The sequence below is a fragment of the Pezoporus occidentalis genome, unplaced genomic scaffold (genome assembly GCF_034315485.1).
Source record: "Pezoporus occidentalis ecotype Australia unplaced genomic scaffold, CSIRO_AGI_Poc_V1 ctg249, whole genome shotgun sequence".
In the NCBI taxonomy this organism is placed as follows: Eukaryota; Metazoa; Chordata; class Aves; order Psittaciformes; family Psittacidae; genus Pezoporus; species Pezoporus occidentalis.
Genome location: NW_026914383.1, coordinates 790,851 through 818,480, shown reverse-complemented (window position 1 = coordinate 818,480; position 27,630 = coordinate 790,851). Strand labels below are relative to the sequence as shown.

Genomic DNA, 27,630 nt, shown 5'->3' with positions numbered 1-27,630 from the left:
GGGTCCAGCTCTGCTCTGGGGCAGGGTGGTGCCATTCCTGCTGCCTCAGTTTCCCCTTTGCTCTACAGGTTAGGTTTTCCTGCACTGCAGTGTGATGTGCTCGGGGCAGGGGCTCTATCCCACATGAGCGCATCCCTCTGGTCCAGCATCGCTCCCTTCCCTGCAGGATGGTCCCTCTGTGTGCCCACAGCCAGGCGGTGCTTGGTGGAGATGAGCTGAGATGGGGACAGGGACCACAGCATGGGGGGGGGGTTGGCCTGAGGCTGGTGAAGGGTGATGCATCCTGATTTGGGGGGGCTAAAGGAGCATCCTCTGGGGCGGGGAAGTGGAACGGGGTCCTTCCCATCCCGGTTGTGGAACATCCCGGGAATGGGTCACATCCCCCTTTCCCTCCCAACCCTCCATGTGAGGAGCATCTCCTCCACCGCTGAGCAGCACCCCTCGCCCTGCAGCCCCAGGGAGGGAGCAAAGAAGCCACTGGAGTCTTTAGGGGTGACTGGTGCGGTCCCTCCCGGCACCACTGCCCCATAGAGGACCCCCGGAGCGGGGGGTGATGCCACAGGTTGCTGAGGGCTCTGTTGTGCAGCGCTCCCCCCGCCAGCCCTGGCGCTTGCTCCCTCTCCCTCTCCCTCCCTTTCCCTCTCTGTGCTTATCTCCGTCTCTCCGTGTCTTTCCCAGACAAAAGCAGCCTGAAGCCGTGCCTGACGCCTTCGGGATTTCTCCTGCCCTTCCTGCCCCAAAACCTCTCTGAGGGCAGGCACAGGGGGTGGCTGGAGCGGGTGAAGTTGCTCCAACCCTCCCCATCCCCTTCCTCCTCCTCTCTCTTCTGCCAGGCAAGGTAAGACAAGCAGTGGCTGCTCTCCAGTTGCTTTCCGCACCTCTCTAGCAGGCTGGGCTGCGTGTGCTCCGCAGGGCTCTGTGTGTCTCCGGGTGTCTGGGTGTGTGTATGTGTGTGAGCGGGCTCTTCCCTCCCCAGGCTGTGCACAATCTCAGCACAAAGCTGCTCTCTGAACAGATCTCCCTGTCATAATATTTCTGCAGGCACAAGCCCACACTGTGCAAGCTGCTGCTTCCCTGCCTTGCCTTTTCCCAGCTGGATGCTGAGCCTCAGCATCCCTGTCCTCCCAGAGCTGTACAGGCAGCAACAGTGACTGCCCTCTGTGGATGGGGAGGATGCTGCTGGGGGGGGCCAGGCTGGTGCTCTCCTGGGTGGGATATCCCAGCTGTGAACACATGCTTTGGGGTAAGGGAGGACTGACCTTGGCAGGGCGAGGGGGGACTCTGAGCCGCCTGGTGAGGCTCAAAGCACCAAGGACCTCGCTTGTACTTGGTGCCTGGGGGGATGGAGAAGGGTTGTGCTGCCCCTGGGGACCCTGTGTGTGTCCTTGGCTCTGGATCCATCCATGGGGCTGGCTGCTGTAGGTCCAGCACACTGAAGGGCGTTTGGGCTACAACCTCTCTCTATGGCTCAGCCCAGAGCCCAGCAAGGCAGGGGTTAACCAAAGCCTGTGTCAGAAAAGCTGTCTGCCCATGGATGTAATTGATGGCTCCAGAAACAGGGCCTGGGACGTGAATCATGGCCCTTGAGACCCAGCTCTGGGGCCAGGGGATGACTGACAGACTGCACAACCTGCCTCTGCTCGGGGCTGTCAATCCCGGTTCAGCCGCGTGCTGCATCGTCTGTGCCACTGCTGGGTGGCTGGTACCACGCTGTCACCCCCAGCGGGTCCGCAGCGGTGCCGGGGTGAAGCACGGTGCCTGTTCTGCTGGTTTCATGCTTGGAGTTTGAGGTGAGGGAGAAGATCCTGGAGCTTCCCAGGAGAGGTTCCCACAGGTCTGCTGTGGTTGTAGAACCACGGGATGGTTTGGGCTGAAGGGACCTTAAAGCTCCTCCAGCTCCAACCCCTGCCACGGGCAGGGACCCCTTCCACTAAAGCAGCTTGCTCCAAGCCCCTGTGTCCAACCTGGCCTTGAACACTGCCAGGGATGGGGCAGCCACAGCTTCTCTGGGCACCCTGTGCCAGCGCCTCAGCACCCTCACAGGGAAGAGCTTCTGCCTAAGAGCTCATCTCAGTCTCCCCTCTGGCAGGTTAAAGCCATTCCCCTTGGCCTGTCCCTACAGGCCCTTGTCCCAAGCCCCTCTCCAGCTTTCCTGCAGCCCCTTCAGGCACTGGAGCTGCTCTCAGGTCTCCCCTTCAGGAGCCTTCTCTTCTCCAGGCTGCCCCAGCCCAGCTCTCTCAGCCTGGCTCCAGAGCAGAGCTGCTCCAGCCCTCGCAGCATCTCCATGGCCTCCTCTGGCCTCGCTCCCGCAGCTCCACGTCCCTCTGGTGCTGCTGCCCAAGTGCTTGTGTTCTGTGTCCCTTCCATAGGTGCTGCCCTCAGCCAGCGAATCCCCTCCCTGCCCCGGGACTGGAGAGCGCTGCCTGTGCCCGGGCTCTTCCAGCAGCGTTCCCATGGCTGCTCCGGGAGCAGGGGATACCGGATCCTGGCTCTGTTGGAGAGCCCCGAACGGTGTCTCCTGTCTCGGGTTTGCTCCCGTGGGGCTGTCCAGCAGCTACCAAGACCCCAGGGCAGGGTCGTGGTGCTCCTGCTGTGGTGCAACAGGCTCCGGCACCAGCCGGGCTGCTCCCGTGCATCGCCGCGGGGCACGGGCTGTTATCATCCTGACGGGCCGCTGGATGTCAGTGTTGATCGAGACAGATGGAGAGAGGGATGCCCACGGAGCTGCGATAAACCCGGTCTGAGCGGCGCGGGATGACCCGGCTCCTGCTCGGACCTGGCGCTGACACATCCAAGGGAACCCATCTGGGGCTGGTGAGGGGCTGCAGTGGGGTGATGCAGCCATTGAGCACCCAAACCCGTGTCCATCGCATGGAGCACCGGGGTGGGCTGCGCACAGCTGCGGGTGCGTCCTGGGCAGCCAGAGCTGCCCCTGGACCCCTTCCCATGGGGATGTGCCACAGGCAGGACACGGCTTTATCCCGGTTATCCGGGCCTGGTGTGGTTCTTCTTGTTGGCTGTAGGTGCCACGGAGCTGGTGGTGGTGGCACTGCAGGGACCACAGCCTGCCTTGGGTGCTGGGCAGTGCGCTGGGTGCTCAGTTTGCTGTGTTCTAGTCAATGGGTGAAAATACACCTTAGAAGAGCGTTACCCTGCCTCTCTCTGATACACGTGGTCGAAAGCTGGGTGCTTTGAGGGCACATCAGTGCTCAGGGATGCAGGTGGACCCAGGCAGCGCTCCGGGCATCGCGCCCACTTTGCAGGCAACCAAACACCCTCTGCAACCCTGCCCTTTGCAATCCAGCCCCAGACATAACCGAGTGCTGGGCAGTGCGTGCTGCCTGCACTGGGGATGGAAGCTCCGCACGTCACAGGGACCGTCTGCAGACGTCGGAGCAGCATCAGCACCTTCCCCGTTAATCCTGCACTGGAACTGGCTGGGATGTAAGCATGGTGCCAACGTCACTCCCTCCTCTGTGGCCATGGAGAAGAGCAGGTTGTCAAGGAAAAAGCATTTACAAAGCTAAGGGGAAAGACAGCATCCTCGTGGGCCATGTCCTGAGTGGGACAACCTGTGCCCCCAGCCCTGAGCTGCTCCCCAGCCCGGTGGCATTATGGATGTGGGGTATTTCTGCTGATTCAGGTGGCTGAAGGCATTTGCCAAGGGTTTTGCCTTCTCCTCCCGTGATGCCAAAGGCAGTGTGAGGATGCGGGTCGGGAGGGGTCTGTCCAGGTCTGTGGGATGGCCCATGGTGCAGGAGGCAGAGAACATGGTGGTGGGAAGGGGACACGCTGAGGACCGGGTGGATGCAGGGATGCTCTGTGCAGCAGTGGTGCTGGGCTGATTTTGGGGATGCCAGCTCCCAGCATGGGGATGCAGCCTGAGGCCTGGATAGGGACCAAGTGCTGCTCCCGGAGCAGCACAGGCAGGGTAGGGAGCAGCTCTGGGGTTGGTGGTGGGCTGCTGGGGGGGCATAAGAGAGAGATGCCACCCCTCCCACTGCTCCCCCAGCGCCAGCCTCTCTGCTCTCCCCTTTCCACGCTGCAGTCACTGGATGGCGATGCTGACACGATCTGTGTGGAGCAGCCCCCGGGCTGTGCTGGCAGCAGCCTGATGGCTCCCAGCCCCATCCCAAGAGGGAAACCAAGTGGGAAGAGCCCTTGGAGCCCTCCCTGTCCCTGTGGGGCAGGGCTGGGGCAGGGCTCCTCTGAGCCATGCAGGAGGTGCAGGAGAGGAGCTGCTCTGCTGCTTGCTTAACACAGGGCATGGCACCGGGTTCTGCATCCTGCCAGGGGTCCCCTAACGCTTGTACCTGACTGGGTGATGCAGAAATCCCCTCTGGCAGAGCAGCTCCATGGCGGACACAGGCACTCCCTGTGCAGGGGGGGTGAATCACTTCCCAGTATCCCGATGGCCTCTGCCACACCTGGGCAGGGAGATGACCTTCACTCCCTCTCCCTGCCGACTGCTGCCTCTACGAGCCCTGTTAGCGTGGGTTGGAGCACCCTGGTGCATGATGGGCTCATGGAGAACTCCCGTTCCCCTTGGATGCATCCCCCATGGGCAGCTCCTGGTGGGATCAGCCTTTGCAGTGGAAGGTGAGGAGGATTGAACTGGGAATGGCCAAGGTTACTGGCTGGGATTCAGGAATCTGCCTTGAGCTTACAGCCCCCCATCACCTTCGCTGCTGTTTTACCTGCCCTGGCTGCTCTCCCCACCCCGGCCAGCCCTCTTTGCTCCCTCTTTTCCCTCTCTTAATGCCATTTTCCTGCCTGGGTGCTCGGTGAGCTCGTGGCCTTGATGTCTGCCCTTCACATCTTCCATAGCATTTGCATCTAAAGGTGGTTTTAATAACACAGGGCTGCTAGGAAATGAGAAACTGATGGATTTCAGTGCTCCTGGCTCCTCCTGGGCCTTGTAAATCACTGCATGAAGCATCGCAGAGCCAGCCAGGGAGAACTGCTGCCTAGCAACTTCTCCCGGTGCCCCAGGGGAGCTGGATGTGGCCCTAGAGCTACCTGAAAGGTCTCCTTTGAAACCTCCTGTCTTGGGGGAGACGAGCTGGAAGAGAGGAAAACTGCTCCGGGGAAAGGGGAGCTTGAAGTTGGCAGAAGTCGCCTCTTTGCATGTGAATGTCTGTGCTAAGGAGGAGGGATGAGTCAGCCTGTGCGGGAAGGATGTGGTGCTGAGGGCAGCAGAGCTCTGTGCAGGGGGTGAGGGAGGGCAGGAGGGAGCCTGGTGCTGAATGGGGACTCTCGGGACCACAGCCCTGTCCCAGAGGAACCGGTTGGGTCGGGGATGAGGAGGAGCAGGAGGGACACAGAAGCTGCCCCCGCATCGTGCCCAGCCTGGAGCAGGGGGTGTGGGAGCTGGTGGGATGTGCCCCATCCCTGGCAGTGTTCAAGGCCAGGTTGGACCAGGGGCTTGGAGCAAGCTGCTCCAGTGGAAGGGGTCCCTGCCCGTGGCAGGGGTTGGAACTGGGTGAGCTTTAAGGTCCCTTCAAGCCAGACCAGGCTGGTTCTATGGTTTATGATCCACCACTGCAGTGCTGAGCTCTGGGGCTGCCTCTCCCCAGCCAGGCTTAACCTGAGCCTGCTGCTTGTGCCAGCAGGGGTGTGTTTGCCTTGTGTCTTCCCACCAGTCTCTATCCCCATCCCCACCAGTGGAGCCATCAAGGCCAGGTCTCATCTTGGCTCAGCCACCTTTGTGCCCCCAGTGCTGCAGGAACCAAACCGAACCGATGGGGACACCTCATCCAGGTTCCTTACTCATTCTCCCCATCCTACATCCCTCCAGCTCCCGGTGTGTGACCCCACCAGCACCCACAGACCCCCGGGAGGATGCCAGGGCTGATGAACCGGAGCACCCGCTGCCCACTGCCCCTCACCGCGGCCGAGGTGACGTCCTGTGTCCGCGGCTACGCCTTCGGGATGAGCGCCTTGCTCACCTACCGCAACCCAGAACCACAGGCTTTGGAAGGCAAGTTCCATGGGGTGAAACTGCCGGTGCAGGAGCTGCAATGGGAGCTTCGGAGCCACTGCAGGGCTTGGTTTCTGTGTGTGGCTTAAACCTCGAGGTGCTCGTGGGAAGAGAAACCAAGTTGTGTCCTCAGTTGTATGGTCCAAAGCTACAGGGTTTGTACTTCCTGGGCGGTGATGGAGTCACCGTCCCTTGATGAGCTTAAAGATCTTTTCCAGCCTGGCTGACCTCATGATTCCATGTGTTTTTAACCGTGAGCAGCAGGGCAGTGCCATGGGGCGTCCTGCCCCACTGCGATCCTGGCCCATGGGTCTGGGCAAGGCTTGGTGTTGCTAAACCCCATTCTGGCCACAGGTCTCTTTGTCTACCCCCTGGACGAGTGCACCACTGTTGTCGGCTTCGAGGCGGCCGTGTCCCGGCGTGCCGTGACCGTGCAGATCAAAGACAAAGCCAAGATAGATGACACGTTCTTTGGGAGCTGCAGCTTCCCTGATGGAAGAGCTCGGGATGGAAGTGGTGAGCGGGTTGGGGATGCTCTAATGGATGTGGAGAAGAAGAACAGGGGAAGGGGAAAAGGGAGGTGGTGGCGGGGTCTGGCTGTCATATGCCATGGTGTGGAGGGGGCTCCTTTTGAGAGCCTGAGCCTTGGGTTGTGGTGCTCGTGTCCCTACCTCACCCGTTTTGGGAAGCATTGTTGCTTCTGGAAGGGGCAGAGGGCCGGGGCCTGGGCTCTTTAGGGAAACACCGGTGCAGTGATGGCTGTGACACCGCATCTCCCTGCGTGCGTGTTTGTGCAGGAGGGATTGTGATGGACGAGGACCTGGAGAGGATTGCGTTTGTGGCCAACCTGGGCACGGTGCCTCCCCTGGAAAGCGTCTCCATCTTCATCAGCACCTCCTCCGAGCTGCAGACACTGCCCAGTGGGGCCGTGAGGGTCCTTCTCCCGGCTGTGTGTGTGCCCAGGGTGCCCCAGCCCAGCCTGGACAATGCCAGCAGCTTTTCCAGCCTCCAGCTCCGCACGTACGAGCAACGCGGGACTGGTCCGAGGGGATGCGGGACTGGCAGAGGAGAAGCCTGGTTCTGCTGCAGGGATAGCATGGGATGGGATGGGATAGGATATAAAGGAACAGAACAGCATAGAATGGAATATAAAAGAGTAGAATAGAATCAACGAGGTTGAACAAGCCCTTTCAGCTCATCCAGTCCAACCCTTACCCCTGCACTGCCAAGGCCACCCCTAACCCATGGCACTGAGGGTGTGTGAACACCTGCAGGGACGGTGACTGCAGCCCTGCCCTGGGCAGCCTGTTCCAATGCCTGAGCACCCTCTGGGGAAGGATCCTGATCTCCACCCTAAGCTGGAGGGATGCTGCAGCTTCTCCTCCAGCAGAGCCACGGTTCCAGGGGGGCTGTGACACGTGCACGGTGTTCACTGGGGTTCATCTCCTGCAGGGACAAGCACCGCTGCGGACCGGGGAGCCCGGAGCCGGGGAGCAGGCTCTGCCTGGCTCAGCTGCTGGACACTGAGGCCACCAACCCCTTCGAGTACGAGTTCAGCTTCCACCTCGAGATCCGCGGGCCGTGCTTGCTGGCAGGTAGGAGCAGGGCAGTCCTGCTGCACCAGGCTGCTCTGTCACTCCTCGAGGCAGTGCCCACACTCTTCCTTCTTCTGTGCCACCCACGATGTGGAGTCTGTTTTGGCAAGTTCCTGTGCTGGGGTGGATTGGCAGTGCTGGTGTTAACGTGGTGTCGATACAGCAGAAGCAGCTCATAGCCCGCTTGGTTCCCGTCCCCTGCCATCCTGCTGCCTCTCCTCCCTGGGCCTCCCCATGCTCAGTGCCTGACAGCACCGTGGTTCCCTGGGCAGGTGTGGAGAGCCCCACACACGAGATCCGAGCAGACGCCGACCCCTGCGCCCGCTCTGCCAGGAGCATCGTGATCACTCTGGCCAACAAGCACACGTTCGACAGGCCCGTGGAGATCCTCATCCACCCCAGCGGTAGGTGCTCCGCTCCTCACAGAGCCACAGCCTGGGCTGGGCTGAAGGGACCTTAAAGCTCCTCCAGCTCCAACCCCTGCCACGGGCAGGGACCCCTTCCACTGGAGCAGCTTGCTCCAAGCCCCTGTGTCCAACCTGGCCTTGAACACTGCCAGGGATGGGGCAGCCACAGCTTCTCTGGGCACCCTGTGCCAGCGCCTCAGCACCCTCACAGGGAAGAGCTTCTGCCTAAGAGCTCATCTCAGTCTCCCCTCTGGCAGGTTAAAGCCATTCCCCTTGGCCTGTCCCTACATCCCTTGTCCCAAGCCCCTCTCCAGGTTTCCTGCAGCCCCTTCAGGCACTGGAGCTGCTCTCAGGTCTCCCCAGAGAAGCTCAATGTCTCACCCCTTTCTGGTTGCTCCTCCTCAGTGCTGGGTTAGCTCTGGTTTCACAGATGCTCTCAGGGTTTAGGCTGCCCAGGAGATAATCCCGATCCTCTCAAGTCTGTCCATGCTGCTTTCGCTCTGTTTTCACCACTGAGGCTTCCTGCATCTCTGCCAAACCCCAGGATTAGCTAACGCTGTTCTTCACCCCATTCTCTGCATTTCCAGAGCCCCACATGCCTCACATCCTAATGGAAGAAGGTGACATGACTCCTGCCGAGTACGAACGACACCTGAAGGGGAAGAATGATTTCATTAAAGGCACTAAGAAAGACCCCAGTGCTGAGAAAAAGGTGAGAAGCACAAGCTGCAGGCGGCAGCTGAGGCTGGGACTGGAGCTGAGCAGGGAGGCTTTGCCTGCTTGCCTGCAGCACTGGATGTTCCCCTGGCCCAATGAGCTCTGCAGCATCTTCCCTCGGAGAGGGGCTTCTGTGGAGGATGAGAGGAAGATTCTTCAGTGGTTTTGATAAATGGAGTGTGGAAGCAGCTCTGAGCTGGTTATTGTGTGTATAATTAGTGCTAGTCTAGCACAGCATAATTAGATAGGTGCATTGTTATAGCATTAAGGGTATTATAGTTATTGCAGTGACATAGAAGAGAATATCCTTTTAATTGCGCAGTAAATGTTTACTGTTTCTGGAGCTGTCAGGGAGGAAGAAGTGGTTTTTGCTTGGGATAATGAGCTGAACTGAAGACAAGGTGGGAGAAACTGCTCTTTGTTCTGCTGATCAGCAACTAAAGCGATATCCGCTCGGGAGCTGTGCCTTGTCCTGCAGCAGCTCTGAGGCACTGAGTGACAGCCCAGCGCGGACCTGCCACATCCGTGTCTCTGGGATCAGGGAATGGGAACGGGCTGCTCAGAGCCCTCCCAGTCTCCAGGGTGGGCATCTTCCCTCACAGCTCACATTGCACCGTGTAACCACAGCCCTGCTGTTCCTGTGACACACACCCCGGTGTTAGCACTGGTGGCCAGGGGTGCTCATTTCACCTTAAACCCATGGATCTGAGCCTGGTTCCCCCATTTACAGACACCCCAAACCTGCTGCACCCTGTACTGCCGGGATATGGGGATTGCTCCTGTCAGTGGAGACGCATCAGACTTCTCCTCATCCCTCTTGCCCTGCGCTGTCTGATGCAGGAGCAGGACTGCGCCTGCAGCATCTCCTCTAGTGGTGTGCAGCAGGGGGAACAAAGTGGAACTCCCACGCTGTGGCTCAGATGGATCTCTAATTATTCCTGTCTCTTTAGCATGTCACGTTATGGAGTGTGGGGGGATCATTCCGGAGCTATTTCCCTGCAGGAAACCCACCTCTTTGCCCCAGGAGGACCAGGAAACAGCTGCATGATGAGAGGCAAGAAGCAAAGAAAACACCCCCAGTATGGGGGGAGAGGAGGGATGGGGCTTGGAGCAAGCTGCTCTAGTGGAAGGGGTCCCTGCCTATGGCAGGGGTTGGAGCTGGGTGAGCTTTAAGGTCCCTTCCAGCCCAAACCAGTCTGGGATTCTGTGATTCCATGGAGTAGATGTTACACAAGATGTCATTTGGCTGGAGGAGAATGGGGATGAAAGAGCCTTTCATTCCTCAGCGCCTGATTAATGTGCACTGCAAACATGAGAGGGAAACGCAGGAGGATGAGGGTGACAGCGAGATGCTTGTTCCTGTGAATGGGAACTGCATTTCTCCGGGGTCAGGGAAGTGCCAGAGCTGAAAGCGAAGCTCGTGTGTATGTGTTGGTCCTCAGGGACTCTGTTATTCTTCACCTCATAGATCCAGGGATGTGACTCACGGCTGGGGAAGAACCTGGGTGCTGGGGTCTGGTTTGTTCCTGCTGAAACTGCCTTTGAAAGAGGAACTCAAAGGCAACCGAAGCCGCTGAGGCCGGAGGTGTTTGCTGTGGAGCGTGTTTCTGTGCTGCCCTCCCACTGAAGTGGGTCCCTCGAAAGCAGTGATGAGCTGATTCACTGCAGCCGAGGCCCTGCACCTGGGACTGCTTTATACCCATGGGAGCAGATGATGAACCCGCCACAGGAGGCTTTGTCCTGTGTCATTTTATCATGTCCTTAACGGAGATGGATGCAAAATGCAGAGAGCCGTTGGAGTTCTGGGGCGTACAGAGGCACAGCTCGTGTGGGTGCCTGTTGGGTGATGGCCTGAGTGATCAGTTCCCAGCTTCCCAAAGCATTTCATTCCATGCCAAATAAAATGATAAAGGAACGGGGCAGGAAAACCAGCAAACCAGAGGTGGGAGGCATGAATCAAAGCGGTGAATACAGCATGCTGAGAGCTGTATCTCACACTTCATTATCGAGTGACCACAGACAAAACCTTCGATGTGGGTTGCTCCTTTCAGTGTGATCCTAAACTGTGCAAATGAGCCAGGTTTTCCGTAGGGATCTAGTGAAGTGTTCGGAGAATCACCGCTGCAAGGTGCTGCGTGGGGCCAGACCTTTCCATTTCCTCCCCAGGCTCTCATCTGAGCGTGAAGCTGCTCCATGGGTGCTGGGGACCCTGGTTAAGGCTTTCTACCAGCCTTTGTCCCACGTGCAAAGCGTGAGCATGGCTTGGAGGAGGCAGGAGTCCTGCTCACCCATGGAGCAGCTCCACAGAACAACCTGAGCTCAGGTGGTGTCCACCCTGAGGCCAGAACAAGGCCACACACTTCCACAAGGGCAGAAGCATCACCTCCTCGAGCTCTCTCCTCCCTCCCTGCAGACGGAAATCATCCGGAAGCGGCTGAGCAAGGACATCCCCCATCACCCTGTCATCATGCTCAACTTCTGCCCCGACCTGAGGAGCGCCCAGCCAGGCCTCCGGAAAGCCCAAGGAGAGTTCATCTTCCTCATAGACCGCAGCAGAAGCATGAGTGGTGTCAACATGAACTGCGTGAAGGTACCACACGGGAGGGGAAGCGCCTGTGTGCCAGTGAGGCAGGGATATTAGAGAGCAGTGGGGGTTGCAGAGTGCTGATGAGTGTTCATTATGAGGGGATGGGGGGTAATTATACGCTGTGCCTTTAGTCATCACGACCTTGCGGCTTGTTAGGTACCTGCAGTGAAGCTGCCTCCTGGTTCTCTTCCTCTTCTTCCTGCCAGCACATCAAATGCAGAGATGTTTTCTCCCCTCTCTTGCTGGCTTGCATGTCATGTGCATCCCTTCCCCAGTTCTCCCTGCCTCCACGAGGGCTTGGGGTGATCGCTGCCTTGGAGAGGAGTCTCCAGGGAGCTCCAAGGGAAGCCTCAGGTCAATGCTGACCATGAATGGGGAGATACTTTGCTGATGGGCATCTCTGTGCACCCGCAGAGGGTGTTTGAACACGATGCATCACGAATGAACACCAGCAGTGCAGTGGAGGTTGATGGGAGGTGTGCTGAGACCTCTGGATAAGAACAGGGCTGTAGAAAGGCCTTGTCATGATGCTTCATGGGTCTGAGGTTCCCCTGTCAGAGATGCCTCTGATCCAGCTGCAGGTTGGAGGCCTTTGTGCTCCTGCTCTGAGCCCACTGCAGACCACTCTGTTCATCAAGGGGAAATCACTCCAGCAACTCAAGCACGCACTGAAGCCGGGTCATGGGGAGCTTCTCATTGACCAGCATCCCCAAGTCCTTCTCAGGGCTGCTCTCAACCCCACCATCCCCAGCCTGTGCTGATACCGGGGGTTACCCTGACCCAAGAGCAGGACCCTGCGCTTGGCTTTGTTGAACCTCATGAGGTTCGCATGGACCCACTCCCTGAGCTCATCCATCTTCCAGCCCATCCCTGTATCCATCGGTCTCTGGTTTCCATGGGAACTGCTGGAGGATGGCCACCTCCAGCAGCAGGGATTGGGATGCTGGGGAGCCTGAGGATGGTTGCAGCAGCTTCCCTGTTGTCCCTGCTTCCACCAGGATATCTCTGAGGTTGCACCCACTTCCCTCCGCAGGTTTTGGAGCCTGGGAATCAGGAAGCATCTCTGCCCTAGGCCAGACTTTTGCTTTGCTTGCAGCGTGAATGTGTTTGGGCACCGCAGTCTCTGCAGCCTCCATAGAGGCTGCTTTGTCCCATGGGGACGGGGACTCTGCAGGGATAGAGCCCTTCTCTGAGAGGTCCTGATCTGAGACTTCCATCCACAGGAGGCTGTAAAAGCAGCAAAAAGGCTGTTCCCCTTCTGGAAAACTGTTTTGGGGGAGATATTGGAGATTTCAGAGCGGATACCTCAAGGGAGAAAACCACTCCTGAGTCTCCAATCCTTATTTATCCCTTGCAAACCCCAGGGAGCTCAGAACAGGGGCTGTTCTTGGGGGGTTACCTTGATGGGGACATTTGCAGCACCCTCAGCTCGCTGCAGAGATGCAGATGGGCAGGGGATGGTTCTGCTCCACGCAGTGGGGAGGACGTGGCTCACTGCAAGCAGGGAGGTGCTTGGCCAAAAAGGCTGGGTGGAAAGTTCAGGGGTTTCAATGTCCTGCAGCTCCATTCCCATCCTGATGCAGGCTGGGAGAAGAGCCAGGCCCATGATGATGCCCACATCTCTGGCTAAACCAGGCTAATAACTGGGAATTGACCTCTCTGGAGGCAAACTTCTCTCCTCATTGAGTTGCTGTATAGATATTGAGTGCAAAGGCATCGAGATCAATATTTACCTCAAGAAGCAATAACTCTTTCTGTTTGCTGAAGCAGGAAGCAAGCAGTAGATGCCAACTTTGGGAAGCGCTTTCACAAATATTTGGGAATCTGTGGGGTTTTTAATTCTCCTTATAATTAGCTCCAAGCTGGGATGTCAGCGCTGAGGTTTGGAAGCGCTGCCATCCCAGGAGCCATCTGGGAAGCAGCAGTATAAATATATGCTCATAGGTTTGAGCTAACAGCTTGGTTTGAAGTACTCCAGAGCCTGCTAAAGGGCAGCCCTGTTCTCATCCATCATCCTCCAGCGCCCTGGCTCTGCCTTGCTGCTGAGTGTTAGTGGTCAGGAATGGTCCTGACCCGCACCCATGTCCCTGGGGCTCTTCCCATGCGGCTCCAGCACTCACCCTCTGCCCTCACTCGGTCTTTGCCACCGCAGATGACGAAGCAAGAAGCTGTTCTTGCTTGTTTGACCTTGGCAGCTCTTCTGGGGCTGGCTCTAGGGTTTCTGCTGCCCTCGGCAGACTGGCAGGAGTCTGCCTTTATCGGCATATAAGCAGAAAGAACCAAGCTTCTCCTGAACGCTGCCAGCACTTGGCTTTCAATTGGCCTCCCTCTCCTGCCACGTTAACTGCTCCTGCTGCCCGTGCAAGCTTTGGAGCTCCTTGGGCAGCTCTTGCCCAGTTGCTGCTATCACAAGCTCTCTGCTGGAGTTGTCCACGGCCATCACAGATGCCTGAGACAATTTAAATCGCTCTTCCCTTATGTAAAGACCAGGAATAGGCATGTTAGATAACCACCTCTGGTGAAGAAAAGAGCTAAAAACTGTCTCTCCCAGTTATTTTAATGGATGGCAGCTATGAATACAAGAGAATTGGGGATGGGGGAGGCTTTTCCTTTTGTGTGACTTTAAGCTGTTTGTTTATTTTCTGCAAGTTTGGACATTGAAATGCATTGCGTGTCGCACTTCTCAATTTCACACTCTGCTTCTCACCCACCAGCTCCATGCTGCAGCACTGGGTTGTGAGCACAGAGCCCGTCAGTTAGAAACAAACAGAAAGATTTGTTCAGCTCCTTTTTTGTGTCTGGTTTTTGAACGTTCCCCATTTTCCCCACTGCTTTGGACCCAAATATGAAGGAGCTTTGGAAAGAGCAGAGTAACGCACAGTGATTTCTCGGTGCGATGTGTGTAAAAGGAGCAGTTGGTTTAATACCAAATGCCCACAGCTAAATGCAAGTGGGAATAAGGTGTGATGGGTATGGGCAGAGCTTTGACTGGTGGAGCTGGTGCAGGCAGGGAGAGACTCAGTGTGCCTGATATCTGCTTTGCTTTCCACCCCGCAGGATGCCCTGTTGGTCATTCTCAAGAGCCTGATGCCAGCGTGTCTCTTCAACGTCATTGGGTTTGGATCCACTTTCAAGACCCTCTTCCCTGCCAGTCAGGCTTACTGTGAGGTGGGTGAAGGGGCAGCCACGATTCCTTGGTGCTCCGGTGCAGAGGCTGATGATTCTGCTGCTCCCTTGGGCAGGAGAGCCTGGCCATCGCCTGCGAGAGCATCAAGAGGATCCGGGCTGATATGGGTAGCACCAATATCTTATCCCCCTTGAAGTGGGTCATTCGGCAGCCCATCCACAAGGGCCATCCCCGCCTGCTCTTCCTGCTGACGAATGGGGCCATCAGCAACACAGGGAAGGTCCTGGAGCTGCTGCGAAACCATTCCTGCTCCACCAGGTATGGAGAGCAGCAGGGCCAAAGGGGCAAAAGCCTGGTATGGTGGGGATGTGCTTCCCCCATCTCACAGACATCCCCACTGCAGAGACAGAGGCAGGAGAGACTGCTGGTATGAGCCATGGGAGAACCTCAAAGGGTTTGGAACAGATCCCAGAAGTTCAGATGCTTTTGAAACAATCAAAAGCAGGATAATTGGGCTGACAACTTCACAGGCTCTCGACTGATGCTTCCTGCTAGGAGAGATTGACACATGAACGAGCTTCCTCGCCGTGGTGGGGCTTTAGGTTTTTTAAAGCACATCTGGGTCTGGCCCCATCTGCTTCCAGGATGGGGCTGTGCAGAATTGAATGTGCTGAAAGACAGCAATGTAAAAAGCAGCTAATTTGTGCATCGAGCTCCCAGCCCTGCTGACGGCTGCTCTGCTTTCTCTGCCTCTTTAAGGGGCATGAAACACCAGAAAAATGTAGGAAAACCTCATTCCTCTTCAATCCCTCAGACTTTGGGCTTGTCAGGGAAGATGCTCTGTGGGGTTTTCTTATATGGGGGTCTAACTGCTGTCCAGCTATATAGGGCAGCCCACCCCTCACCCTTGTAGGGTGATGATGGTGGGCTGAATGCAATCAGAGTGACCCTGGAAGGCAGCACCCAGCCGATCCCTGTCTCAAAAGGAGATTGGAACCTCATTTAAGAGGGGTGTGAGGCTGAGCTAAGATCCGCAGCTAGGGATGAGAAAAGCCTCTGCTGTGGATGCAGTTTGCTGCAGAAGGTGGTTTCTTCCTCAGCTACCCACAGCCCTGGCTGAGTGCTGCATCCCCACATCCCCATCCCTCCCGTACCCATCCCCACCAGGCACTCTCACTCCTGCTCTCCCTGCCTGGGCTCCATCTCGGCTCTGGGCTTGCAGCCTTCAACCAAACCCTGCCTCATGGAGCTGGGAGTCGGGGGAGCAGCCTCGCCTGGTTCCTCCTTCCTTGGTTTTACCCGTGAGCAGAGACCATTACTGGGGCTTTAGCGCCCGTTGAGCACAGGCACTCAGCGGGGGAAGAGCTGAACCGGCAGCAAAGCAGCTTGTTTGTGTCTGCAGAGGAGGGGAGGGCTGGGGTCCTGCAGTGGGATGGAGCCGGGCCAGGGGGAGGGAGGGCAGCGAGGGCCGGGCCCTGGATGCCGATGCTCCGTCTCCCCGTGCAGGTGCTACAGCTTCGCCGTGGGGCCCGGCGCCTGCAGGAGGCTGGTTCGGGGCCTGGCGGCCGTGTCCAGGGGCAGCGCCGAGTTCCTGGTGGAGGGCGAGAGGCTGCAGCCTAAGGTAGGGAGGGCCCCGGCCCCCCCCAACCCCGCCAGGCTCTTGCAGCGCCCGGTGCCGCGGGGAGGGGGGAGGCTGCGGGTCCCGTTCCCATCATCCCGGCGCTGCCTTCCCGCTCCCGCTCGGCTGCAGGTGGGCGCGGGAGGGGATGAGGGACCCGCTCCATCCCCAGCCGTCAGCGGCAGCGATGCTCACCCCGCCCGCGGTGGGGAGAAGCGAAGGCTGCGAAACAGCATCAAAGGAGCTGCTGCCTCCGGCACCGGCGAGGGCAGAGGGACCAGATCCGAGCAGCCAATTAGTTGTGAAGCCAGGCTCAGCCCCGGCGCTGCTCTGGCGAGGAGAAGGGTTGCAGGGGGAGGAACACGTTGCTATTAAGCCAACTTCAAAGCAAACGGGGAGCCTCCTCCTTTCTCCCCATGGAGTAAACTGACGTGCTTCAAACAGAGGTTTGAGAACAGCTCTGTCCACCACGGTGCCTGGCCCATTGTCTGCTTGGTGCCCAAACCCAGAGACAATCGGGTCTTCAGCTCCTGAAAAGCTGGCTTCTGCCTTCTTGATCTCCAAAGATGGAGATCAGCAGTTCACCCCTCTGCGGGAACCTGGAGCACACAAAAACCTCCCTAACACGGAACGGCATCAGCATTGCTGATGTAAATTAAAAGTAAAGACACTGAAGGGAGAGGGTTTTTTACAGAGCTATTAATAAAGAGCTTTGCGGGCTGTGCCTTCAGCAGTCTGAGGCATCAGTTAATGGCCTTATAAAACACAGCCTGGTGTGTCTTCCTGAGCCTGTGCAAAAGCAGGGAACAATAGAAAATAGTGGAGCTGTTCTGCCTCAGATCTGGTATTCAGTTTCCCTTGTGTGCACAGAAGCTCTTGTAGATGGCTCCCTATTAGGCTGCTCCGTGGACACTGGTCACCTCCACATGCATAAGTGGCAAAGCATCACTCATCTCCAGCCAGAAAGGTACCAAAAATAACAGTGCTGTTGGTTGGTGTGTGAGGGTCGAGGCTTGGGGCTCACACAACTGGAGCTCCACAGCATTTCCTGGCTGTGGGGGGGAGCAGGAGATGCTGCCTTCACCTGAGCAAGATGCCTTTGGCCACAAGCTGCCCCCTTGCTCTGAGCTGGGCAACATGAGGTGTGAGATCAGCTCTGTGCTTTATCCGTATCTGCTCTGCTGCCCTCAGTATAACCATGCCAAGGGGGTGGGATGGGTGCAGAGCAGGCTCCCACCTAAGGTCAGGAGAAGGTAGGAACCAGCTGGTGGGTTTCCCTGGGGAAGCTCTCCCCTTCCCTGCAGCACACGGTGTGTGCACCGTGGCACACATAACACCCAGGTGTGGTGTAACCGCTCCCCTCCGCTTCCTGCTCCAGATGATCAAGTCTCTGAAGAAGGCGATGGCACCGGTCCTGAGCGATGTGTCTGTGGAATGGGTCTTCCCCGAGAGCACCGAGGTCTTGGTTTCCCCCATCAGCACCAGCTGCCTCTTCCCTGGGGACCGCCTGGTTGGATACGGCATCATCTGCGACACCTCCTCGTACATCTCCAACCCCAGATCCGTGAGTCCTCGCTGCATGGAGCGGGGCTGTTGGTGTGAGCACACACAGGAGGGTGTCATGGCAGGGTCAGGAGGTGTCTCCTGTCCTCAAGGGAGAGGATGGGGGAGACACTGGGGAGAAATAGGAGCTTGGATACAAGTGCTGGTGCTCCTCTCATCCGATGGACACAGTGGTGGGACCTGTTCCCTCTCTCTGCTTCCCTGCAGGACAGGAGGCGGCGGTACAGCATGATGCGCTCCCAGGAGTCGGGCAGCTCTGTTTTCTTCCATTCCCAGGAGGAGGGAGCAGGAATGGAGAGCTGGAATCACTCCAGAGACTCCGAGGGCTGCTGCCCCGATCGCCTGGTGGTGGGCAGAGAGCCCGGGGGAGAATCGGACACGGACACCGGTACGAGTGTGGGTGTGATGCCCCCGTCTTCCCAAACAAGCTTCTGTCTCTGCTCTGCCAATTTGCTTGGCTGTGTCTCTGCAAAGAGACAGAAGCTTTGCGGGAGGGATGACAGATCTCCTGAGGCTTGAGCCTGTTTGCTTTGGATGTTTTATCCAAACCTGTCAGGAAATCAAGGGAAGCTCTGGAGAACCGGTGTCCCTGCAGGGCTTCAAAGCAGCTCCTGCTTTGGCCATGTCATTTGGCCAAGCTTCCCAAGCTGCCCTCCTGTGTGCAGAGGAGAGGAGTGAGCAGATGCCCATCTAGAGCAGTCGCTTCCCTGCAAGCCCTGATGTTGCAGTCAGAAAAGGGGGAGAATGATCCATTCTTTTCGGTCTAGAGCCAGAACTCAGCACGGTACCGGCTATTTGGAAGAAAATAAACCCTATCCCAGCCAAAACCAGGACAGGATCCAAAGCTCTGTCCCCAGAGCATCACCTCTCACCGTCGCAGTTTGGCCAGTGCTTGTGTGGTGTAAAGTGGCTGGCTGCACCTCAGAGACAAGGAAACCTGTTGCTCACGGGATGTTCTCCCTTTTTACCCAGGGAGGATGTGTGCTGCGCATCCTTGTCAAAAGCAATGAGAATTCCTGCCTTTCCAAGTGAAATGTTTCCCTTGCTCTGACAGGAGAACGTCTGCACTAATTAAATTGCATTAGTAAACCCTTTGTCTTCTCCAGGGAGGTTTGGGGAGATGCAGGCAGGTTTGTTCTGGCTGAAAAGTGCTCAGACAGAACCTCCCCAGCCTGCTCTCCTCACGTCCCAGGTATCTTGGTGCAGGCTCCTATCTCCTTTGGTGGTTTCATTGCTTTGCTTAAAGCTGTGCAGGGCTGAGTGCGGCTCCCTGACCCCTGAGGACCATGGGGTTGGACCATGAGCCAAGCGGGATGGAGCTGATCCTCTCTCCCCCACGCAGGAATGGATGTGAAGGCTTCCTCCCGGAGACGGGCGTACAGCACCCCCCCGGCCGCTGACCACGAGCCCTGCAGGAAGGTGCCCACATCCAGTGATCCCGACACTGCCCTGGGCAGGAACCCCCTGCGGAAAACCCACCTGCAGGACCTGCGGCAGCTCAGCCCCGAGCCCTGGCAGGGGGAGCTCCAGGTGAGTTAATCCCAGAGAGGCTTTGCAGGAAGATCTCGGAGGCATAAGGGAAAGAGCCTGCCTCGTGCTGGTCCTGAGGTATAGACATATATACATACATCTGTGTGCGTGTGTGTGTGCCCATGCCTTGTGCTGCAGCACATCTCAAACATGTAGGGGAAGGAAACTCAGTCCCAAATCAGATCGCAGAGTTGTAGAACCTCAGAGTGGTTCAGGTTAGAAGGGACCTTAAAGCTCCTCCAGCTCCAACCCCTGCCACGGGCAGGGACCCCTTCCACTAGAGCAGCTTGCTCCAAGCCCCTGTGTCCAACCTGGCCTTGAACACTGCCAGGGATGGGGCAGCCACAGCTTCTCTGGGCACCCTGTGCCAGCGCCTCAGCACCCTCACAGGGAAGAGCTTCTGCCTAAGAGCTCATCTCAGTCTCCCCTCGGGCAGGTTAAAGCCATTCCCCTTGGCCTGTCCCTACATCCCTTGTCCCAAGCCCCTCTCCAGCTTTCCTGCAGCCCCTTCAGGCACTGGAGCTGCTCTAAGGTCTCCCCTTCAGGAGCCTTCTCTTCTCCAGGCTGCCCCAGCCCAGCTCTCTCAGCCTGGCTCCAGAGCAGAGCTGCTCCAGCCATCACAGCATCTCCATGGCCTCCTCTGGCCTCACTCCAACAGGTCCAACAAATCCATCTGGTGCTCCAGCTGGAAACACAGCCTTTGGGCTGAGCCCTGGACCTGTGTGCTGATAGATCCATGTTATGTCCCCTGCCTGCAGCAAATAGCAGGTGAAACTGGGGACGACATTTTCACTGTCCTGTGGAAGGGTAAGGGATGGTTTTCTCCCATCCTTGCCATCTCCACGATGCTCTGCTCTGAAATCAGCATCTGCAGGGCTGGGAGGACCAGCAGCGCTTTTGTTCCCATGGAAACTCAGAGAGGGATGTCTGGGGCTTTGGTTTCTCTTCTGCTGCAGGTTAGAGATGGGCTGGGTGAAGGGGGCTGGAGGTGAGACAGGTGGATATAGGGGAAGAAGGGCCAGTGCTGGGCAGTGAGCAATGAGACCTCTGCCCTCCAGCGGCATCGCTTGGCCAAGCGTGAGCAGTGCTGGGGTTTGGGGGTGTCAGTGACCTCCCTCCATTGCGAAGCTCCACAGAGCACCCTCCTGCCCGCAGGGTGCTCAGCGTGAAGGCAGGGATGGGAACGACTCCGTTCTGGAGGCAGTGAACAGTTAACAGCGTGTATCCTGCTCGTAATTAAATGCTTCTGCTCCCGCTCCTGCGGCGAGGGCTCCCGCAGCATTCCCAGCCCGGGTCCTGCTGCCAGGGCTTGACATTTTCGGGGGTGTGAACGTGAGCCCTCGGCTCATCTCCACGAGCACCGTGCTGGGAAGGAAAGGTCAGAGCCTGTGATGGGCAGCTCAACCCCCAGCTCTGCTCCTGCCTGCCTGGGGGCTTCAGCAGGAGAAGGAGCAGGAACACAGTGAAAAGGGTCTGGCAGGAGCGTCTGTGACCTCCTGCCTTTGGAATAGCTCAGTCCGAGCTTGGCAGGGAGCTCCTGTCTCCCGCTTTGCTGCTGGTCCCATAAAGCATCAGGAATCGGGTGGTGATGGAGGCCAGGTTCTTCCTGCCACTCAGAGAAAGCATCTTTCCATCCAGCCCTGAAATCCACTGCTTTGTACCACCTCTGCCCCTCGCTGGTGTTGTGCAGAGAACATGGAGGGTCTGTGGGGTCTTCCCAAAGCCCTGCAGATGGGGATAGGAACAGCCGGAGCTCGGTGTCTCTGCTGTGCAGGGGGGGATGTTCCTGTGGGAATTGGCACCGGCGATGCTGGAAGGGGGATTCATGATCCTGAACGTGGAGAAAGAGTCTCATTAAAAAGAAGAAAGATAAAAATTCCCTGCTCGCTCTCCCCTGCGCCTCTCCTCCCGTTACCAAGCAACTGGTCCTTGATCTTCCTGTCTCTTCTTCCCTCTGGTTCCCAAGTGAAGTCATTAAAATGTCTGGAGGGGTGGAACTCATATTTCACCTTCCGCACGTCTGGGGAAGGAGCCCTTGGGGCCAGGGTGCCTTCGGGACGCCCCGTCACAGGCAGGAGGGCTCTGTCTGGGCACGGATCCCAGCCGGGGCCATGTTCTGCACGGCTGGGATCAGGCAGGAGCAGAAGGGACAGAGCGGGTCCACGGAGCCAGCTCCAGCCCTAACGTTTGCTCTGCTCTCAGCCCTTCACAGCCAACCCCACGAGGACGCTGGGTGCCCGGCGCCCATCCCTGCTCCACCGCGGCTGCACCTCCTTCTGCCACGACGCCGAGGCCCCGCCGGTGCCGGATGGGCTGCAGCAAGAGGGAAGGGGCTTGGGACCACTCGATGGCAGCGGGAGGCCGCGGTCCTCGTCGGACAGCAGGAGCCCTGGGGACCTGGGTAATGGGGACAGGGGAGCACAGCCTCACCGGGGTGCTGGTGCTGGTGCATTGAACTCCATGTGGGTATTAGGAATTGTGGTTTTGGGGAGCTCAGCTCCCGCAGACAGGATTAACCCCCTGCCTCTCCCCTCTCTGCAGAGTCTGCCCAGCATCCTTCCTTCACGTTTGAAACAGAGACCTCCTCTGACTGGGAGCCCCAGGACCTGGTCCTCAGCGCTGACTGCGGCTCCCCACGCTCCCCCAGGACCCTCTGCAAGGCGGTGGTGAAGGGGCTCAGGATGGACGAGCCCGTGCAGTGGGAGGTCACCTTTGATATCTGCCCTCTCTTCCGAGAGCGGGAGAGCCAGGAGGAGGGTGACACGGACCCATGGAGTGAGACCTTCCATCACCTGGCAGCCAAGTCGGTCACCCGGGACTTCGAGCATCTTGCTGAGAGGGAGTGTGAGATCGAGCATGGTAACGTGCAGCCAGCCCTGCCCTGCCTCGGGGTGGGCTCCCCAGCAGCCCCTCCACTTCCTAGAAGAGCAGGCAGTGGTGGAATATTAGGGAATGTCTCACTTGTTCCCAAATGAGATCCCGCTCTGGCTGCCTTGTGCTTTTCTCCTCCTCCTGCACAGTGACATGCCCTCTGGTTCACATGCTGAGGGACAGGGCTTATCTTTAAAGAGTCAGTTACCTGGAGCTGGGAGGTAGCATCAAACTCAGAGGGTCCAGCAGCAGCCACACACCAGTGCTATGGGCTGCACGTGTCATAGAACCATAGCTTGGTTTGGGTTGGAAAGGGCCTTAAGATCATCCGGTTCCAAGCCCTGCCGTGGCCTTGGGTCTTGTCAAGCTTCTCCTCCATGAAGTGTGTGTGTGCATGTAAAACAAGAGTGGAAGAAAGAGCTTAGAGGGATGCTTTTCCTACAGGGCATAGGGCCAAGCATTGAGATGGGTCTGGGATGGAGCCCACGGGGTGTGTGGGCTCTGACCCTGGTGTCTCTGCCATGGCAGGGTCCGGGCGGCGGTACCAGGTCAATGCTGTCCACACCAGCAAAGCCTGCAACGTCATCAGCAAGTACACGGCGTTCGTGCCGGTGGACCTGAGCACCAACACCTACCTGCCGACCATCGTGGAGTACACACACACGGGTACTGGAGGGGAAACACTGCCTGGGGGGGAAACATCATCAGTCTGAGGAGCTCATCGCACCTTATGTGTGCCAATCCCTCTCTCACACCGGCAATTCCCCTCTCTCGTGCCAAGGGGCAGCATCCAAGCAAGGCAGCCAGCGGAGCCTGAGGTCGGGAAGCAGGAGGCATCGTGGCTTTTCCCCTGGACGGCCCCACTCAGCCTGCTGCCAGAATGGAGATGATGGATTTTACAGCATGAGTAAGTTCCATGGGGTTTTGTCTCCTTCCTGGTGTGCTGCTCTTAGTGCTTTATAAGGGGCATCCTCTTGGTCTTCTTCTCTCGTGCCTTCCTCTTTGACTACGGTGCTCACCAGACACATGTGTGGCTGGAGTCCCTCTCCAGTTCACCCTGGAACACCCAGCTCACAGGCAGTGCCTCCTGACAGTGCTTGGAAGTTAACTGGCAGGTGTAAAGCAGATAACATGAGGGACGAAACCGGCTGCAATCAGAGGCAAAGGGATGGGAGACACTTGGCACTAAATCCTTGGTTGCGCTGGACCTTGTCTGGCATTGTCAGATCTGCAGCTGAATTAAGCTGCCCCTAATGCTTATTAACCTGATAGTGCTGTGGGGAGGGAGGCAGAGTGGCCGTGCTGCAGCCGCTGTGATGGGGCTGCTGAGTCGGGGTGTTGCTGATGTGGTTCCTCCATTGCAGATGCAGAGGAGAGCAGCCTGTCCCCCTGCAGCACCCCGTCCTCATCTGCCTGGGAGCGCTGCGGGCTCCCTGAAGGTAAGGGAGGAGCTGGTGGTGTTGCCAGGGTGCGGGGCCAGCTTGGCCATGACCAGGTGGGAATTCCACAGGGAACAAGGCGAGGAGAAGGGAAGGATTTTCCCACGGGCTCGGCAGCAGCAGGAGCACAGACTCTGCTCCCTTGTGCCCCCTCTAGCACCTCGGTTTACCCCCAGCTTTGTGTTTCTTCCCAGGGCCGCTACCGAGCCTGTCTGCTTCCTCTGCACAAGCCCAAAGATCCATCGAGAGCCTCTTTGCTGCTAGGTATGGCCCAGCTCCACCTTCCTCTGGCCTTAGCAGATGCCTTGCTCTACGGGTCCAATGCAAACGCACGCGGGGGACTGAGCGTGCTGCCGGTCGCTGGGGAGCAGGGATGGTTTGCGGAGGCATCACGGAGGTTAGAGCCAGCTTTTCATCTGCTGCAGGCTCACCCTCAACAAAACCAGGCTGCTGATGCGAGCTGCCAAGGGCTTCATGAGTAAACCTCCCAGCAGAGTGGGTGAAGGCAGCTCCGAGGGCGACAATGAGAACGTAGACTACCTTCCCCTGGTGAGCAGCTCCTCCCGCGCCTGGCTGGGGTTGTGGGGAGGGAAGCAGAGGGCAGGAGGATCCCCCCGGCTCCTGCCTTGTGCTGTCTCTGGTGGCCTTTTCCCAGAACTGGCATCTCAGAGCTTCCCCATGTGCCACCATTGCAGGTGTCGCTGCAGCTGGCCTGCGGTGCCTTCCTCATGAACCCAGCCTTCTGTGATGCCGTCAACATCCCCATGGAGAAGCTGAAGTGGACGTCTCCCTTCGCCTGCCACCGCCTGGCCCTCAGCCCCTGCGGCTCCTCCAGCACCAAAGCCAGCCCCTCCGTGGAGCACAAGAGGCTCGGCTCCAACCAGCAGCTCCTGGTTCCCAACGGGCACGGGAAGAGCCCCAGCACCAGAGACCCCACTTTGGGTGCGGAGGGTGCCGGGCGCCCGCGCCACTCCTCGGGCAGCGCCGTGGAAAGCATCTCCAGGGCCCTGAGAGCCGAGAAGGAATTGTCCCCCCCAGCCATCACCATCCGCCGCTTCTCCTCCCCGGAGAGCACGGCAGAGGCAGCCGGGAGGCAGCCCAGCAGCGGGCAGGGCTCGGACACCGACAGCAATGAGGTCCAGGCACTGCTCTTTGCCATGGAGCTGCAGCAGCAGACGGAGCCGGAGGGGATGCTGTGGGCCACAGCCGTGGCGCTGGCCTGGCTGGAGAACAGCTCAGCTTCCTACTTCATCGAGTGGGAGCTGGTGGCTGCCAAAGCCAGCCTGTGGCTGAGCCAACAGGACTTCCCAGAGGGATACAGCCTGGCCACGGTGAAAGCTGCAGCCCAGCAGCTCTTTGTGCTGCTCCGTCACTGGGATGAGAATCTGGAGTTCAACCTGCTGTGCTACAACCCAGGCAGTGTGTAAAGAGGGTGAGGAGAGGGGCTGGGGCAGCTCACCCAGGAGGGCACGGGAGCAGGGACCTGTCCTCGAGGAAACACCTCCAAGGAGCTCAGTACATCCAGTACAGGGACAGGGAGCGCCCGTCAGAGCCAGCCCTGCAGACAGCAGCAGCTCAGGCAAAATCAGTGCTCAGCAGTTGTTTTGCCCTGGGAAGGTACCTATTGGTTGCCCACAGCTGGAGCAGCACCTCCAGCTGCAGCAGCTCCCTCCGGTCCAGGTCTCAGCCCTGTTCCCAGAGCAGGTCTCCCCAGTGCCTGCTTGGCTGCCTCTGCCCAGCCCCAAATCACTGCCCAGCCCTGAGCTGCTGCTCTGCCGAGGCTCCTGCCTGGCTCCTGCCAGCTCGGATGTCCTTTGGTGGAGACAAGGGCTCGTCTCGTGGACCAAAGGGAATCCGGGCTGGCACTGAGCAAAGAGCATCCCTGCTGTCCTGGCCGGGAGGATGCTGCCTTGCCTTGAGCCCAGCACCAAGCCAGGCCGATTGGAGGTGGCTGGATGCAAACTGCGGCTTTGTTATTCACCATCGTTGACTGAGGGCATCCAGAAGCTGATGGAAAAGGAGGAGGAGGCAGGGAGCAGAAGCTGAGAGTGGGCAGTTCTCAACCAGAAGCTCACTTGTTATGAGTCAGTGGTGTTCCCAGGGGGAAACAGAGGCTCCAGGTTTTGGGGTAGCTTCAGTTTTCTGCTGGGAAAGGCCCCAGTTCTGGTTGCATTTGGACTAGTTTTGTCTGGAGGCTTGGAAACCTCAAAGGAAATGCAGTCAATTCACAGGCACAAGGGTTTGGGGCCCACTGCTGAGGAGGAACAGGTGAGAAGGGGAGTGGAAGAGCTGAAAACCAGCTGCAGAGAGTGGGGAAACTGAGGAAATGAGGGGCTATGGGGAAGGCTGTCTCCTCCTTAGAGAAACCTTCCCATGGAGGAAATGCATCCCCTCATTCCCCAGCAAAGCACCGCGAGCAGGAAGATGCTTTGCACCAAATGTGTGGTTTTTTTCTGAGCAGAGCTGGTGGAGATGAGTATTTGAGGTCTCGAGCAAAACTTACCTCTTGTTTTCTGCCTTTCCTCAGCTCCCTGCCCACCGTGAGCAGGGTTAATTCCCAGGGCATGAGCATCTCAGCCCTCCTGCAGTTACTGTGAGCTGGTTTCTGATCCCTTCCTTCTCCCAAAAGACTCCCAGGAGCTGCCCAGTTCTCTGTTAGTCTGGAGCCATTGGGATGAGCGTCCACCCCACTGTGAAGTCAACAGATCCCTTGTTCTGGATTTAGGAGCAAGCACATGGCACTGGTGCAGCCCTTCCTCCATCCCCTTGGCTTGCAGGGAAGGAAAAGGGGATGAAATGGGTGAGCCCCTTTTGGAGCCTGACGCTGCTCTCACTGGAGCTCTTGTTTCTCCAGCCCCAAGCTGTGCTGTCCACGCTGTCTCTGCCCAGTGCTGGGGCTCGCTCAGCAGCAGAGGATGCTCCAGGTGGTCCACGCTGGGACATGAAGGGAATCTCCTTAAACCTGCTGCCCGGGACACAAGGAGCTGGTGCCCTCACCTCCCAGTTCTCTCTCTGTGCCAGCTGGAGCTCAGTGCCCAGCCCCAGCAGGATTGCACCCTGCCTGGTGGCCCCAGGACAGGCTTCCCCGCAGGATCCATCCAGCGGCAGCTCCACGGATCAAGTGCCTATGGAGGGAATCGCACACCGTGGCTGCAATGCCCATGGAGCCTGTCAGAAACCTGTTGCCTTTCACTCCCTCCCTTGGCATGTAGCAGCCTCGTGGTGCTTCAACAGGTTTATGTTTCGTGTCTGTCTGTGGAGGGCAAGTGGTACCCAGGACCATGAGCATCCCTCTGGTCCCTGCTCTCGGGGTCCCCTCTCCAGGGTCGTGTTCTCTGTTGTAGCTCAGAAGTGTTGTTGCTGTCCCAGTAAATCACAGCTGCTTCACTGCCCAGTGTGAGTCCTTTGTTGTGGGGTGGGCTTCCTGGGGCCCCCTCTTCCATTGGAGCACCCCAGCTTGCTGGAGCATTGCGTGGTTCCCCCCAGAGCCCCCCATTCTGAGTTAGTGCATGAGTTGGGGGCTGGATTTCAGAGAGGAAGATGTTGCCTTCAGGTTCTGAGAGTATTTTCCTTACCTGAGGGTGCTGAGGTGCTGGCACAGGGTGCCCAGAGAAGCTGTGGCTGCCCCATCCCTGGCAGTGTTCAAGGCCAGGTTGGACACAGGGGCTTGGAGCAAGCTGCTCCAGTGGAAGGGGTCCCTGCCCGTGGCAGGGGTTGGAGCTGGAGGAGCTTTAAGGTCCCTTCAACACAAACCAGTCTGGGATTCTATGATAAAGCAGCCATTGTGTTTTCCATCCCAAAGCAGGAGGTAGGAGCTACATCACCCCTTACTTTACTGCTGGTGAGCAAGGACCCACTCTGAAGCCCTCCTGCTTTTGGTGACCTACGTATATATATATATATACATATCTATTTTTCCATAAAAAGAAAAAGTAGTTATGGCCCAATTTACCCCCTTTGGACCAGAGCAGAAGGACCAGCAGTTTCCATCTCTTGATTCATTAGTTGGCCTGTGGTTGGCTAATTAGACCAGTAATGGGAGCAGAACTAGCTGATAGGACAGGCTGGGAACTGCCACCTTCTCTTGAGACAGACTAGGTCTCCCCAGGAGCAGGGACGGGTGTCTCCAGCCACAGCATCTCCAGAAGATCCCATGAGCATCCCCCTTTGCATCCAAGGGGATTTTCACCCCCTTA

General features: G+C 58.0%; 1 protein-coding gene across 1 annotated transcript; it reads left to right on the top strand.

The window, feature by feature from the left end:
• The first annotated feature begins 488 nt into the window (after positions 1–488).
• VWA5B1 (von Willebrand factor A domain containing 5B1) lies at positions 489–26,824 on the top strand. Its single transcript, XM_062622859.1, has 22 exons — positions 489–838; positions 5,798–5,980; positions 6,335–6,496; positions 6,778–7,000; positions 7,433–7,575; positions 7,848–7,979; positions 8,570–8,694; positions 11,113–11,289; positions 14,344–14,454; positions 14,529–14,731; positions 15,920–16,034; positions 17,410–17,595; positions 17,802–17,982; positions 18,937–19,124; positions 21,327–21,525; positions 21,666–21,983; positions 22,524–22,661; positions 22,777–22,902; positions 23,360–23,434; positions 23,629–23,698; positions 23,860–23,983; positions 24,130–26,824. Exons 2-22 carry the CDS (start codon positions 5,842–5,844, stop codon positions 24,859–24,861), a joined length of 3,867 nt encoding a protein of 1,288 aa, XP_062478843.1. The 5' UTR covers positions 489–838; positions 5,798–5,841; the 3' UTR covers positions 24,862–26,824.
• The last annotated feature ends 806 nt before the right edge of the window (positions 26,825–27,630 follow it).

Bases quoted from the DNA above. Each gene is read 5' to 3' on its own strand.
- VWA5B1 (XM_062622859.1), top strand. From the start codon at position 5,842: ATGCCAGGGCTGATGAACCGGAGCACCCGCTGCCCACTGCCCCTCACC. The intron at 11,290-14,343 runs GTACCACACGGG...TCCACCCCGCAG, and splicing joins TCAACATGAACTGCGTGAAG to GATGCCCTGTTGGTCATTCT. The intron at 23,435-23,628 runs GTAAGGGAGGAG...GTTTCTTCCCAG, and splicing joins GCGCTGCGGGCTCCCTGAAG to GGCCGCTACCGAGCCTGTCT.